The 17,151-nt window shown below is 32.6% G+C and overlaps 2 protein-coding genes across 4 annotated transcripts in view; both read right to left on the reverse strand.

Annotated features, from left to right (window-relative positions):
• Positions 1-364: 364 nt before the first annotated feature.
• On the reverse strand, positions 365-8,155 carry LOC108627302 (ubiquitin-conjugating enzyme E2 Q2). Its single transcript, XM_018028483.2, has 6 exons — positions 7,859-8,155; positions 5,688-6,035; positions 5,450-5,609; positions 5,214-5,365; positions 4,711-5,005; positions 365-4,567 (listed from the first exon to the last, which is right to left on the reverse strand). The coding sequence occupies exons 1-6, from the start codon at positions 8,018-8,020 to the stop codon at positions 4,536-4,538; spliced, it is 1,149 nt and encodes a 382-aa protein (XP_017883972.1). The 5' UTR covers positions 8,021-8,155; the 3' UTR covers positions 365-4,535.
• Positions 8,156-11,831: 3,676 nt separating this feature from the next.
• The window catches only part of LOC108627301 (uncharacterized), an 8,405-nt gene continuing 3,085 nt past the window's right edge, over positions 11,832-17,151 (reverse strand). Inside the window, exons 4-7 of one of the 3 annotated variants that reach the window (XM_026815490.1) lie at positions 16,852-16,878; positions 15,362-15,592; positions 14,535-14,792; positions 11,832-14,351 (exon numbers count right to left, since the gene is read on the reverse strand). In XM_026815490.1, the coding sequence (XP_026671291.1) occupies positions 14,153-14,351; positions 14,535-14,792; positions 15,362-15,592; positions 16,852-16,878 (715 nt within the window). In that variant the 3' untranslated portion in view covers positions 11,832-14,152. Of the gene's footprint in view, positions 14,427-14,534; positions 14,793-15,361; positions 15,593-16,851; positions 16,879-17,151 lie in introns of all 3 variants that reach the window. The other 2 variants (XM_026815492.1, XM_026815491.1) reach the window with 2 other exon arrangements.

Genomic DNA, 17,151 nt, shown 5'->3' on the forward strand with positions numbered 1-17,151 from the left:
ACTAATTAATCATCTATATATGTTTATATATTACTACTTCATACTTACCGTTAAATAACGAAATAAAACTTCACATTTATAACACAAGAAACTTATTAATAAAAAGAGGAACGTAAAAAGACCTCTGAATTTTGACGATTCTTCGAACCGAAAGCCCATTGAAAAAAAAAACACCTTAAATGTTGTAAACATACAAACTGTTCTTATTCGAACGCCAATCTGTAAAAGATGATGGGATTATTTTCAAATTTATTTAGCGACATTTCTCGGCTTTTCCAGTTTCAGATACTCACTCGCCCTTTTAATTACGTATTTTCTCTTTTCATATCATCACATCGAAAGGAAAACTGAATCTGTCTGTATGTTCCGATCAAGCAAAATCAAAGCAAAATATATTTTATCAAAAATCAAGTTACAACGTCGATGCAAGAGTGAAGAGAATTTTCCATAATTTCATAACAGAAGAAATGTACCATTGAAAGTACATTTTCTGTTTTTAATTATCATGATTGCCCTGTCCGAAATCCTACCTTTCAACAAGTGTACGTATGTATACCATTTACGTAACATAAAAGAAAGGAAAATTGAAACAGACCTTGAAACGATGAATTAGATTTGAGTATTCATATACTTTATTGAATATTGATCGGTCAGATAAAAAATGCTTATTCAATATTCAGTACTTCCATTTCTTTACGATAAATTCCCGTTACTTTTGCATCTACCAAGGTATTCGTTTTATTAAACAGCTGAGAAAAATTCATATCGACTTACTGTAATTGATATAAACCATTAAATATAATCCGCTTTGTAATAGATTGTGTTACATCAGCACTTTATCAGTATTTTTTTCGTTTTTTTTTTCTTTTTTAAGAACATCGAATGAATAAAAAAGAATTATAATAATAATAATTATAATTATAATAAGAAGACAGAAACGCAAGAACCTTTAAATTTTTAAAAATGGTACTACTAACGATATCTGTAGCAAAAATATACAGGCCACGTGGCTGCTTACAATATACGCTTCGCAAAAATCTTAAAAGGAAAGAAAACTTAACAGACGCGAGAGAAATGAAAGTATTTTTTCTTTTTCTTTTTTCCAACTGTTTTTTTTTTTTCTTTGACGAAGAACATAACGGATAACGACGTCGAGACAACCAACGCTCAAAGTCAGTCGGACGTGGCTGTACAAATCATTGATGCCCGCTGACAATGAGCTCATTGATTGGGTTTCTATACTTAAGACTCTAAACTTTATTACGATACTGCTCGCACGAATTTCACAAACGGTTTTTGTTTTTTTTTATCATTTTTCTTTAATTACACCACGAGAAAAGAAACTATTGACCAATAGCTAGTTCGCTTATTATTCCAATAATTGTTATTTATGAATGCATTGTACATGCGCTATTGCCAATAACATATGAACCGTTTCATCTTCGTACCGTTCTTTACTGGAAAAAACCTTACAGAGACGCATGAATTAAAAAATCAGCTGCATTATCATTTCAACAGACGTTAAGTATATTCTTCGTCGAACTTTCCTCCAGTGACGATCCATGCCCACAAACTATTCCTGCATTAAGGCGAGATGAAAGTGAACAAATTTATTCTATCATTCAAACATTTTGCCTTTTACTCATCAACTGATGGATCAAAATTTGTTACAACGTACGAAGATGAAACAAAAGGAACGGAATATGTATATTTATATACACGAATCAGAACATGTATTATGAATGCATAATATGCACGCATGTACATGTATTATGTTATGTGAGATAGATCTCTTTCTCTTTTTCTCTCTCTCCCTCTCTCTCTCTCTTTCCCTCCTCCTCGTTGTGAGTGAATGTATGTGTCTGTACCAATTGTATGTGCTTGTATGCACGTGTGTATAATGTAGTGTATATTTGTACATATAATTGAGGGAAAAGTGTAGCAATTATCGAAAAAAACAGCGAGGTTTCTTCCCCTCACAGTTTTAACAAAACAGGTCATGATAGCATACTCTAAACCTGGCGTACCTGTTGCGGAACACCCTTCATCGTATAAATAAAGGATTTCAGTATTCACTAACATGTCGATGCATTTTTCAAAATTTCTAGAAATACTTAAAGCCGCAAATAGCAAAACGTTCAATCTACAAAATATTCGCAGAAAATTTGAATTAATTTGTACGTAATTAATACATAAGAACAATTTGGAAGAAACTAAATAGCTGAAAAATACAATGGCAATTGGGCTTACAGTATGTCATCAGAGCCTCTTCTGTTAAAGGTGTGATGGACAGCAATCCCGCTGTTTCATAAGATTTACTCTATATTTCCTTCGGCTATATGTATGCATAATGTACATATGTACGTATCCGTATACGTACGTCTGTACATGTATGCGTATGTGTATGTATGTATGTATGTATGTATGTATGTATGTACGAAACGTGTCGTGTAGACGTCTGGGAGTGAAATCAAAATATCTCGAGTACAAGTACGAAAAGAATTATTTTTTAGAAATGTAAAAATTCGCTTGTTAATAAAAGTATATATGCAATAGTTTGGCCATCAATCTTGTCGTACAGCGACGATAATTTATTTACTACGGCTGTTAGCTAGGGATGATGTTATCGTGAAAAAGAACGGAAGTCCGCAACATTTTCTTTCTTTTTTTTTTGCTTTTTCTTTATAGACAGGGGAATGAGATTTGTTCAGATAGAAGAAAAATGTTTTTACGAAGAAAGACGCACGGAGATATCATAGTCTCATAAATTTCAAATACATGTGCAATAATACATGTGTATGTAATTTGCTTTTCTTTTTTAAGAAGCGTTAATTCGTTTTTGCCATCCTAATCGTGCCTTTAATGTACGTGTGTTAACTCGTTACGCCATAGCGGTTCTTTTAACTGGCCGGTGTTAACGTCTACTGTGGCACAGAGAAATTTCGACGCTCGGTCGCGCAAGTTTTACGGTTGATTACGCCATGTAAATAGAACTTCAGTTGCAAACAAATGTCATAATATGTATATATACATATACATGTATGTATATACATGCATATAGAATTATCACTAAAAGTTCGCTCGGGCATACGCCCAATGCGTAGACCAAACTTCCATATCAATCTCAAACGCATCATCACTTCGTAGACAATGTAACAAAAGTGTGTCGTTATCAAACGAGTCACACAACCAAATCTAAACCTCTCTTCTACTTTGCGTATGCCTATTGTCCGATTTGAGAAAAGAAAAGCATGAACTCCGGAGGGGAATTACGATTGAGTCATCGTCAGCACATGAATGTGTATATGTACATCTATACAACCCTTAACTATTTTATAGTCAGTTACATTAAGGAAATACGTACTACCTAATATTGCTATACGAGTTTTCTTCATGTGTAAGAATTTTCACAAAATTTAAGCATAAAAATTCTCGTTGCAGAATGCAATTTCAAATAAAATCTATAAAATAACGAACAATAGTTAAGGAATAGAAAACAAAATGCAGTCGAAATATGTACATCTACTTATTTCAATATCTAACAATACATGAAGAATATGTCGTTGAAGAAAGATGTATTGGTTAAATTTCGAAGCAAAATTAGTAATAAGTAAAAAAATGTGTCCGACCTCAATACGGTGTGGTGAAAATTACATGTAAAGAATTATAATTAGTACTCTATACTCTAAAGCCTCATTGTATGCAATATTAATTTTCTTACGATCATGCGTTATCTCAAGGTACTTTTGCAGGTAGTGATTTAGTTGTGTGCTCGTTCACATTATCTAATCATGTTATCGATGAATGAAAGCATCGAATAAATACAAACGGTAATAGCAAAACTCACTTTACCCCCAGACACATCGCTATTCTCAGATTAGATTCGTTTACTTTTTACTTCGTTTAGTATATGCATATACCCAACAAACTTACTTATGAATTGCACAGTGAATGAAAGAATTAAAATACAAGATGGAACGAATGAAAGCTCACGATGATTAAAAAAAGAAAAGAAAAAAGAAAAAACACTTAGAAAAATTTTCAATATAACTATCTAAGTTGCTAATCGTCGTGTTCCCCCCGTTGAAAGACAGGAAGCACGGATTGCGCAAACGCATCTCACAGAATGTTTTACACTGTTTCGTACGTACGTACAGTTATGCGTACTCACAAAAGGGAACTAAGATTAATGTTGCTTGGAATAATTACGATCCTTAGTAATTCCGAACGTAAGAATCAATTCCAGATAAAAACAATTATATCTCACATTCACAAATGCGACTGACGATCTCTAATCACTAATTACTGAAAAATCTATGCATACAGAATCAAACACTTCACTGTTTGCGCGGCAGCCTTCTCAGTCGTCAAAGGAATTACGCGTTAGATTAATTCAGTACCTTAAGTTACCTAGTTAATGTTGTGGTTTGTGTATCAAATCATTATCGTAACAATTATTTTGTTGGGCACACACCGAATTAAAGTCTCAGCTGTAAGCACGCGTCAAACTTTGCTTTTCCAGTGATTCATATTCATTAGCCATCCTCTTTTGGAGGGGTGAACCAACCTGCGAGAGGATAGTTAAGTATTACTACATTAAAAAAATTAATTATTAAAGGTATGCGAGAAGCTGGAAACGTCAAATCGGATCGGATCGAGAATTTTTCTCGGGATAATAAGGACGACTCGAGAATAAGGATAACGTCTTACCATTCTTTTCATGTATTTGTACAAGAGATTTGAATGATTGTTGTGCACGTGCTAGGCTGTATTGACCTTGTCCACAGACTTTACTAGCGCTACCGGGTGCCTGAAATTGTATGCGTGCTTTTCCCTTCACTAAGGTCGCTGAAATCTGCATGATCACTGCTTCCACTGTATAGGCTGAACTCCAACCCTGTTTCGTTAGAAGTTCCATACAAATAGCGCCTCCTATAAGAACGTATCCGCCAGAGATCATAGGATGTACAACTCTGACGAACGGTGGTTCAAACGGGTATGTTTCCTGAAAATAAAAATTCATTCTTTTTTCAATCTCATAAGCATGATCAAGATAAATAATACAGATATCTATTAAACTAAATTGATCATTTTTTACTATATCAGATTGAAAACATTAAGAGGCAATAACGATATTCTTAAAAGTGATAACAATTTATCTCTAGAACTAGTATGAATAACTTTAATTTGTATACAATTTATAACAAACATACCTTGAACAGCATGTTAAGCAGAATACTGTCTTTGCCTTCCTTTTCTTTCAAAAGTATAAGATCGCTGTGTAGAGGTGAATCAGGATCAACATACATCAGCCTGACATTCCATTCATACAAACTGTCATTTACTAATTCTATGCTGTACATCCCTGCAATGAGTCCATGCAAATATCAACATAAATATGATTAATAAGTATCACAAGTTTAACAAACTTCAGACAATTATGTATTACCTTTTTTAAAACTGTCACTTCGATAAATATCCCGCAATTCTTTCATCAGTCTATCTGTGGCCTGCACACTGCCACAGACAGATCCCTTTAAGTAATCTTGTCTTTGATTCTGTCTCAACCTTTCTAATGTCGCAAGATGTTCTAACTCTATTTCTTCACCCTTAAAAATGTAGTAAAGCAAATTTTTAAATATCGAATGTAAAAACAATTTGTACGTTCTTTATGGCGCACTGTTTACCTTGTTCTTCGCGTTGGCGTCTCCTTCGTCCATATCTAAGTGGAGATCTTCCTCAGCATCGCTTTCTTCGTCGTCGTCAATATCCTCAGCATCTTCAGCTTCCATCCTTTGCGCAGCAGCTTCGTTTGATGCTCCTAAGCGCAAGGGGTCCAATGCTGTCCTTAGCCGCTCAACGTCTGGTGGTTCAGGTAATGAATGAAGTCTACATAATTCTTTTAAGAGAATCCCAACTTGATTAATGACGTGGTTGTCACGGCCTGTAGTAGTGCTCAAAATTTGTACTGCATTCGTAACACTTGTTTCCTCTGATTCTGCAAACCATACTGGTGGTGTAGAAGGATAAGTTTCCTGCAACATTCATTAACATTCATCTAATTAATAAACAGAGAAAAATGAAAACAGTTAAGTTTATTCATTTTCATTTATATAACATTTAACGATATAATTATAAAGTTTACTAAGCATATGTTATAATATACTACACTTTTTATAGAATGTTTACAACCTTACACAAGCAAATCTATGAAAATCTTTATTTATAGTAATAGTATCTGTGTTTTATTTCTAACAGGATCCATTATTTATTGAAATCAGATAGACGTAAAGCAGTCGTACATGAATATTTATATTAACCCTTATCACCGAGGAAATACTGCTTTTACTGTACACGCTTTATCTAGATTCCTTGAGATACATATTTATTATTGGATTTTGAGACAATCGGCATGAACAGTAAATGTTAAATACAAAATTTCGATTTTTAATATATAAAAGAACGATTCCTAATTATAAAGAAATTTATGAAATGTTAATTTAGTAATTAAATTCAATCATAGTAGGAAAGTTAGGAAAATATATAAATGTATTTCAAGATTCAGTCGTCAACAATACATTACAAAAAAATAAACTTATTTTGAAGAATAAAGTAATTAGGACAATTTAAAAATCACGAATGAAGCACGCATTTACTATAAAAATAAATCGATGGTGACTGTACAATGATGATAATTCACATAGTAAGACATTAAACAGTAAATGCACGACGAATATTTATCACGAATGCATACACGATATTTAAATATGGATTTATCAGCAATTGCAATTGGCTCGGCGTCGATGCCATGACGTTTCATACGTACGCGTAACACGAATCGTAAATTAATTAGCAACTTGAAACTGTGATTGCATCCGAAAGTAGAAATGAGCAAGAGGCACTAAATCTTTATGAACGAACAAAATAAAACGTGGCGAATTTTTTAGCACGATGTTCCACTAGTACGTGAATATAAAATTTAACTGTTCACAGTTGGAACATTGCGTAATAATTATATTTACAAATTGACATTTATAAAGATGATCATCATAAATTGCAACGTATGATTATAACAATTTGCTTGACAAAGCAAACAAAAGAAACATACTTTAAATGCCTATGATTAACTTTTGTGTACACAATCTGATAATAAATCCACACCTAGATCATAAATCACTCGTGAATTAACAACTTCGATCTTAAATAACGCAGAATACCATCGTAACAATGAAATATAATTGATTCATTTTCAAAGCTTGTATGTCGAATGAAAAATAAACTTAGCAACATCAAAATGAAATAATTTCGTAACGAAGCAAAACGGTAAGAGCAACATAAATAGATATATACATTATTATCTAGTTTATCTAAAAATATTAACTGGTACGCGAATTTAGTGAGTTTGGTTGCACAGACAAGCGGGATATAATTATATGACAGTTATTACAAATAGACAATTTGTTTTCTCACAAATATGCGGATGAATACAATGAATACTATTATGAGGGGCTTACCCTCTATGTATGACCGTATTGTGACCTTTACCGTAATATTAATTCGTTTAAAAATCTCCACGGAAACTGGCCGGTTCAGCTGAGAAAGGATCGATCGTAACCACAACAAAATTTATGGAGGTAACGAGTACCAGTAAACGAAATAAGACGCGTACAGAGGACATGGTATACGTGCTCCCGGGCATGGCTCTTGTCAAAAGCCCCAAATAACAACATGAGTGTTATTGTTTCTTTGTCCGATTGGTCGCAGGTAGCGATGAAAGTTAAATACGGTCCCGTGTGAACTGGCGACGGCCCCGGAACAATTTACTGTATCAAATTGTATCCATGCTTGTCACACTTACTGTAATATTGGCGTGTATTTCGTATTTCTTCCCATTTTTACCGACGAACCTGCAGCTGAGTTCGTCCACACTCGCAGACATTATCTGAAATCTCTCATGGCTCTTAGGGAAGACGGACTCAAGAGTTTTGATCTCCTGCTTAAGTGTGTTCAAACAAGCCATTTGGGGTAGCGAACGAACGTGCCGGACCCCAAATTTTTCGGCGATGCTTGTTCAAAAATTTACAGCAACCCGAAAGATACACGACGTTCCCGATGACTACCCGACAAAATGGCGACCGCGACTGGCCACTTCGGCCAATCCCGTGCGATTTCGCTCACCTTCGTTGCAGATGTCACCACCGTGTCATTCAAACGTTGATGACAGTTGATGACGTCCTTCCGGTACAGCTGAGTTCTGGTTTCGTTCTCAACATTTAAAAACGAAACTTAAATTAAAACAGAAGTTAACGCACGTCTTCAACATTAAATTATTTTGAACCTTCATCTTAATAATTTTTACTATCTACACTTTGTATTATATTCTCCTAAGAGCAGAATTGTATACTTGATACTTTCATTGAGTTTTTATCAAGTCTCAAAAAGACAGCTTGGTCGCAACTGTCTTACTAATTATAAGTCCTAAATTATTAGACTTTGACCACATAAAATGTTAATTTAGGATAGTGAGAAAAATTTATTCAAAAACTCATAATAATTGCTTTTTTAGTGTTAAACATCCAATAATGCTGCTAACTGAAAACTCAAATGTATCTATAAAAATTAAATCCTTATATTTATTGCAAATGTCGACAAAGCTTGCTCGTCATAATTATTATAAAATAATCAACACTTGTTAATTGTATCATGAATTTATTTGAAATTTCTAGTATCTCTAAGACTTATGATCTATATTTACAGATGATAGTGTGTGTGTAATAAAGCATAATACACGCATTACTTTAACATGTGTTAACAAATAAATGCTATAATCTAACATACTAAAAAATAATTATTTACTAATTTTTGGACTGGGCCCACAAACTTCTTGGTTTTCCCTTCTTTCATTCAAAATATAATACGTGTTTATATTAAGAATTTACAGGTACCCAAAAATTCCTGCCGGACTCGGTTTGCGAATTCTGTTCGCGAAAGTTTGTTGAGCACTAAAATTTGTTCAGTTGTAATTTCTGGGCACGAATATCAACTCGAGACCCAAACTCGACTTGCGGTTCAAAACTGAATTCAATGCCGAGGACCATGACAAATGAAAAACAGATTTGAAGGACAAGGTCTGTTTGAAAAATTTATGAATGTAATTCAATTTCAAGTACCGAGTTGAATACGGACTCCGCAATTACGGGTACCCAAACAGATTTATGAGCTGACCAAATTTTCGGTTTAAGCCGACCCGATCCATGGCTCAGGTACCCGAAATTTTCAGGTACCCGCACAACCCCTATTTTAAATGCTCTTCGTTATGTCACGAAACAATTAATAACATATACGTAACAGTAAGTTTTTCTATCGAAAATAATTGAAGAAATTCTTCCAACTTGTTCAATAATTTTATTATTCGTGTGCCCTCCATTAGTATACATTTTCCATAACACGTGATTTATGCTTTTTGTATAATCATCCACATACGTACATAAGAAAATGTAATTATTTAACAACGTATGTACAATGTAACGCAAAGATAACATATCAACGATATTAGAGATGTTGATATTTTACTACATTAATTAAATAAAATAAAATATGTACAGTATGGTACACTTCCCTTGGAACCAAGACGACTTAAAACACTATGATAATCGCATATCTCTTTCTAACTCTGTTTAAGAAAATATAAAAATTAAGATCTGGCACGGTACAAAATAATAAATATTATTTTACATGAATACTTTTTGCGTATGAATTTCTTAGTTATTTTATTTATTTTTTTCACTTAACATTGGCAAAGGATAGACACCAGTCCGTGATACGTAGTCTTTTCAATGGCAATAGAATTTATGAAGTTATGACATGATTAAATGTAATTTATAAATAACAAAATATACAATTTTCACCGTAACAGGATGCCTAAGCCTTTCTCTTATATGAAACCCATGATGGTCAACGTTACTTTGTTACTAAACTTATCTTCGTACGTATACATATACATATATATAATATATATATACACGTCAGTTTTGCATATACATACATATTTCGTTTTTTGTTTTATGTAATAGTAGTAGTGAATATGAAAATTAATCAGTCAATAATACTAAATTAAGCCTCTTTCTCGGAGAACTGGACCAGCTGAGACTTATACGCCTCCCATAAAATATTTAGTTTTTCTCACTTGTATAATTTACTATTCTTTTCAAGTTCAACTGAAAATCAGATATCTTCGTGAACGTTTACGTATAAGAAATTATATTAAACTCTGTTAAATTATACTACATCAATTTAGCTTTGTACCTATATGAGGATTAAACCGGAAGACAATCTCAGGCGGATTTTGTAAATTTTGCCATGTCAAGATATTTTTGTTCATCTTTTTGTCCTTCAAAGTATTCGCAAACTTGTTACCATTTTCTTGTCATATAACTGTATAGACAGACATTTCATATCAACAAGCACATGAGATATGCTTTAACAAATAATCATTAAATGTTAGAACTGGTAGTTAGGTAATAAAGAAAGCTTAATAACTTTCTTTTATCTTCATAAGGATAAACTGAAATTTAATTTTCCATGCCATAGACATCCCAATCGTAAAACGATAAAAATAGTAGGTGTATTTTATTAACGGAATTAAAGAGAATATTGTGACTTGGATATCCATCATTTTATTCGCATTTTAAATAGCTGTAAAAACCACGCAATTACTGATAACACATATCTCATCGACTGTTAATACTTTTAATAGTATCCTAAACTGCGTTTGTGTTTTATTGACTTAGACAGTTTAGACACTGACAACCTCGAATCAAGGTTATCTGCATCGCTGTGTACGGTGTATCGTAGAGAAGAGAGTTTTAGAAAATAGTATTTCTCAACATTCAAAACCTAGAATGTTTCTGTTCTTAATGAGTCTCGTTCAACTCGCGTCAATTCGTATTAAATCGTTTGCTGTGATTTAATAACAGTTTTAAATTATTTTTCTGCAGTTATCAGGATACATATTAGTAATAGCTAGGAACTTGAAGAAGCATTACTCCCCATCTCTTTAAATATACAAATGCCAAAACCTTTTGATATCCGTCCAACATGCGCGCGACATAGTTAAATCTTGAACAACACACCTACAGGATTTTGTATTTTTTAACGAATGATCATCGATTCTTCATTTCTTTCTCCGATTACATCGATATTAGAACTTTCATTTTATTTACAAAGAAATACCATATGTAATTGAAGCGGAGGTAGAAAAACAAATAAATGCTATAATCTAACATACTAAAAAATAATTATTTACTAATTTTTGGACTGGGCCCACAAACTTCTTGGTTTTCCCTTCTTTCATTCAAAATATAATACGTGTTTATATTAAGAATTTACAGGTACCCAAAAATTCCTGCCGGACTCGGTTTGCGAATTCTGTTCGCGAAAGTTTGTTGAGCACTAAAATTTGTTCAGTTGTAATTTCTGGGCACGAATATCAACTCGAGACCCAAACTCGACTTGCGGTTCAAAACTGAATTCAATGCCGAGGACCATGACAAATGAAAAACAGATTTGAAGGACAAGGTCTGTTTGAAAAATTTATGAATGTAATTCAATTTCAAGTACCGAGTTGAATACGGACTCCGCAATTACGGGTACCCAAACAGATTTATGAGCTGACCAAATTTTCGGTTTAAGCCGACCCGATCCATGGCTCAGGTACCCGAAATTTTCAGGTACCCGCACAACCCCTATTTTAAATGCTCTTCGTTATGTCACGAAACAATTAATAACATATACGTAACAGTAAGTTTTTCTATCGAAAATAATTGAAGAAATTCTTCCAACTTGTTCAATAATTTTATTATTCGTGTGCCCTCCATTAGTATACATTTTCCATAACACGTGATTTATGCTTTTTGTATAATCATCCACATACGTACATAAGAAAATGTAATTATTTAACAACGTATGTACAATGTAACGCAAAGATAACATATCAACGATATTAGAGATGTTGATATTTTACTACATTAATTAAATAAAATAAAATATGTACAGTATGGTACACTTCCCTTGGAACCAAGACGACTTAAAACACTATGATAATCGCATATCTCTTTCTAACTCTGTTTAAGAAAATATAAAAATTAAGATCTGGCACGGTACAAAATAATAAATATTATTTTACATGAATACTTTTTGCGTATGAATTTCTTAGTTATTTTATTTATTTTTTTCACTTAACATTGGCAAAGGATAGACACCAGTCCGTGATACGTAGTCTTTTCAATGGCAATAGAATTTATGAAGTTATGACATGATTAAATGTAATTTATAAATAACAAAATATACAATTTTCACCGTAACAGGATGCCTAAGCCTTTCTCTTATATGAAACCCATGATGGTCAACGTTACTTTGTTACTAAACTTATCTTCGTACGTATACATATACATATATATAATATATATATACACGTCAGTTTTGCATATACATACATATTTCGTTTTTTGTTTTATGTAATAGTAGTAGTGAATATGAAAATTAATCAGTCAATAATACTAAATTAAGCCTCTTTCTCGGAGAACTGGACCAGCTGAGACTTATACGCCTCCCATAAAATATTTAGTTTTTCTCACTTGTATAATTTACTATTCTTTTCAAGTTCAACTGAAAATCAGATATCTTCGTGAACGTTTACGTATAAGAAATTATATTAAACTCTGTTAAATTATACTACATCAATTTAGCTTTGTACCTATATGAGGATTAAACCGGAAGACAATCTCAGGCGGATTTTGTAAATTTTGCCATGTCAAGATATTTTTGTTCATCTTTTTGTCCTTCAAAGTATTCGCAAACTTGTTACCATTTTCTTGTCATATAACTGTATAGACAGACATTTCATATCAACAAGCACATGAGATATGCTTTAACAAATAATCATTAAATGTTAGAACTGGTAGTTAGGTAATAAAGAAAGCTTAATAACTTTCTTTTATCTTCATAAGGATAAACTGAAATTTAATTTTCCATGCCATAGACATCCCAATCGTAAAACGATAAAAATAGTAGGTGTATTTTATTAACGGAATTAAAGAGAATATTGTGACTTGGATATCCATCATTTTATTCGCATTTTAAATAGCTGTAAAAACCACGCAATTACTGATAACACATATCTCATCGACTGTTAATACTTTTAATAGTATCCTAAACTGCGTTTGTGTTTTATTGACTTAGACAGTTTAGACACTGACAACCTCGAATCAAGGTTATCTGCATCGCTGTGTACGGTGTATCGTAGAGAAGAGAGTTTTAGAAAATAGTATTTCTCAACATTCAAAACCTAGAATGTTTCTGTTCTTAATGAGTCTCGTTCAACTCGCGTCAATTCGTATTAAATCGTTTGCTGTGATTTAATAACAGTTTTAAATTATTTTTCTGCAGTTATCAGGATACATATTAGTAATAGCTAGGAACTTGAAGAAGCATTACTCCCCATCTCTTTAAATATACAAATGCCAAAACCTTTTGATATCCGTCCAACATGCGCGCGACATAGTTAAATCTTGAACAACACACCTACAGGATTTTGTATTTTTTAACGAATGATCATCGATTCTTCATTTCTTTCTCCGATTACATCGATATTAGAACTTTCATTTTATTTACAAAGAAATACCATATGTAATTGAAGCGGAGGTAGAAAAATAAAATAAAATAAAAAAGAAAAACTAGGAATGACATTGATACTTATGATATTTATGGTATTTGTCGCTTTGTCGACAACTAGATCTTAAACGAGAATTTAAAAAGAAACCTGTTAATAATTGTTATATATAAAAGCATACGCAAGTTGCTAAACTATGCAACAGTAATTTTATACATTTTTAATTTTTATTTACAAGCGTAATCTTTATCAACAGATACACTTTGGAGAAAGAAATAGTTCACATCAGTGTCATAGATTTCGTGTATTATAAAAGGTAATTTTCAGTTATGTGCACTCTTAGTAGCACATTACGTCAATATAGATTTGTTTTTTTAGAGCACATTAATGCTTGTTCGAATACAAGTCAATTTTCTCAGCTTTTTTGTTTTAAATTGCTGAGTGGTAATAGTCGTAAGTAGGCCAGTAAGGCTGTAGCCAGTCCTAGCTGGTGCGTTGACGCTTTTTGGCGGGGTGTTCCTCGGAGGAGTGTGCAGGCGCAGGCATTCCCATTTCACTACCTCTATTAAACATGTATTTCAATTGAGGCATGAATTTCATTATACTCTTTACTTGTATTAACGGTAACTCTTCGTTCAAAGACGAACACTTTCCTGCTTCCATTAACATCTTCATTTGTAGCCTTTAAGAAAAAGTAATTAAAAGTAGTTTCGGTCGCCTATAATATCACATTAATATTCATTCTACATGGGACGCCCTAAAGCAAAAGAAGATGATACATGCATGTGTGGTATTTGCAGAATTCATGCTCTGTGTAGAACCAAGTGCGTTTCGCAAAATGTAGTGATATAATATTTTGCCTTACCTATTTCCTTGATAAAGGTCTATGTGCAAAACGTCCGTGAGAACATGCCGACAACTATTGATGTCGCAAGAAGGGAAATACTGAGCAACGAAGTCAGGGAGTGTCATCAATAATTCAGAGTACACGTATGGCTTGAAATTAATACAAGGTACCATTTTATCTTCAACTAGAGCTTTTTGAATTTGATAAGGTTGAACTTGACAGGTTGTCATATGCGTTTCCGATATTGGTATTAACGGTTTTCTGCCCCTTGAATCCCTAAAAGAAAAGATATTAATACAATCACGACAGTAATTTATTTACTTTTTTATTTTAGCACGATTTTTATTGTAAACATACAATAGAACCTTCATATATTAAATTTTTATAATTGCATTCTACTTGTTTCTTACAAACACGATCCAATATAATATATGTTTTTACATAAATATTTTTCATTGCTTGATGATTACAGTTCAAACCAAAATGCAGTGTCACATCATGCATAATTTATTAATCAAATTTTGTTTGACACATGTACACAAATGGAGAAAGTTGTACAATTCAAGTTGCTACCATTATCAGATTTAGGTATTTATGACATATTGTCGAATGTACACCTGACCCTCCTTTTACACAATACCGAGTACAAGAAAGTCGTGTAAAAAAGAAGTCATGCAGGTACTGATTAACAAAACTCTGAATAAAGCGTGTTAAGGGAAAATAACATGTAAAAAGGAGGATCAGGTGTACGATGTCATGTTACACAGACAGAGTTCTACTACATTTTAAAAATTGATGATTTCATAAAGAAAATAAGTTATACGAGAAAACGGGTAACGTCCTACCTGGAGCTGTTATTGCTACCATTAACTGGTATTAATGGTGGTGGATATTTTGTGTGAGATGTATTATGCACGGATGGTGTATGCCTTTGCGGATGTAACAAGCTAGATACCGAAGTGGGTGACGGCATCAGTGCTTGTACTTGTTCACTTAAACCAAGCATTTGAGGGTACGTACTTGCTGTGACAGCATTAGGTACACCCAAAGAAGGTGTAGTATACGTTGACGTAACCCTTAAAGTAGAAAAAATTTTACATTAAATCTCGAAACAAATAAATATGTACATTTAATTGTAATTGTATGATATGCTTGAGGTATAGAACTTAATGAAATTAATATAAATACTATACAGATGATCTACACGTTGTTGAGCAGTTTGAAAAGCTTTTAAGTATACATACCAGTAGAGAAGAACATGACTATGAATATATGTACATGAGATATTAATCAATATTGATATGTGTATAATTCAATTCCCTACAAAATGTATATGCTAACTTATTATAGTTATAGTATAAATTCAAGAACAGTGGCAACACGTTGTACATTTCCACGATTTTCAACATTTTTTATTATGTACTACATTAATAACGTTTTAAGAAATAAAATATAATTTTAATTCAAGTCGGAGTCGCAATGAAAAATAAATGATGGATTACTAAAATTAAAGCATGACATAAAAAAATTATATATACACGATGTTCGGCTTCTGGTAGAATTTTAAGGGATAATCCTAGAAGCTAAAAGTCAAGAATAAAAAAGTTGTATCCAGAGTTCCATCTTTTACTTATAAATGATTAAAAATAACATCTAATGGTAGATCAACTTGGCTACCACGTGTGGTTCTCAGGGCCGATGTTCTTTTACCTGCTAGCGGTTTCCATTATGTTGGACAGGTTGCATTGTATTTTAGGGATTATTGCCAATCCGAGGACCATCAAGGACGTCAAAGTACAATGTGCCCAACGTAACGGCAACTGCTATGAAGTATATTAGCATTTGGACACATAGAGGCAGTTCTATCTGAGACCTAATGCTACCAGGAGTAACTTTTAATTGCTTATAAGTAAAAAGTGGAGCTCCGAAGAAATTCTGTTTTTATCTTCTATAATCATCTCTCAAAATTTTGCTTACCATTAGCCGAACGCTTTGTGTACGCGAGTAACAATATCAAAACATAATTACTTAAATTTCTTGTATGTACCAATATTTTATTCAGTAGAATTTTTGAAGAAGAGGATTGAACAGAATATAATTTAAAAATGACTAAAATAAAAGTATATAAGTAAATACAAAGCAATTTTGTGTTTAGTAAAGAAAAGAAATAGAAACATTAGAGATATAAGTATTGTTTGAAGGCGCAACACAAGCAATGTGTAGTTATTATAGTTTGATATTATAAACCAAGAACTTGTTAATTATAATATTTTTGTGCATGCTATCTTACTTTTCTGTAGTAATCATGACTATAGTACATTTTACAGGGACTCACCAGTCATCCTTCCCATAGGTTGGATAACTATACAAAAAAATCATACGTTGTATGTACAAATGCAGAAAGCTATAGTGCAGGTTTTCCACATAATAAGAAATAATAATTCTTTTTGCGGGCAAAAATATAATTTCAAATAAAAATTTAAGTAGTTCTCTAAAATTTGACGGTGCATGCTTATTTTACTCTAGTATACGTTTTATTAAAGTCACTTTTTAAGTATAGCTAGTTTAAACTTTCAATGTGCATTTATAAACTATATACAATGTGAGTAATAATCGTACAATGAATATAACACAC

Source organism: Ceratina calcarata, unplaced genomic scaffold (genome assembly GCF_001652005.2).
Source record: "Ceratina calcarata isolate Rehan_Ccalc_2016 unplaced genomic scaffold, ASM165200v1 scaffold455.2, whole genome shotgun sequence".
NCBI lineage: Eukaryota > Metazoa > Arthropoda > Insecta > Hymenoptera > Apidae > Ceratina > Ceratina calcarata.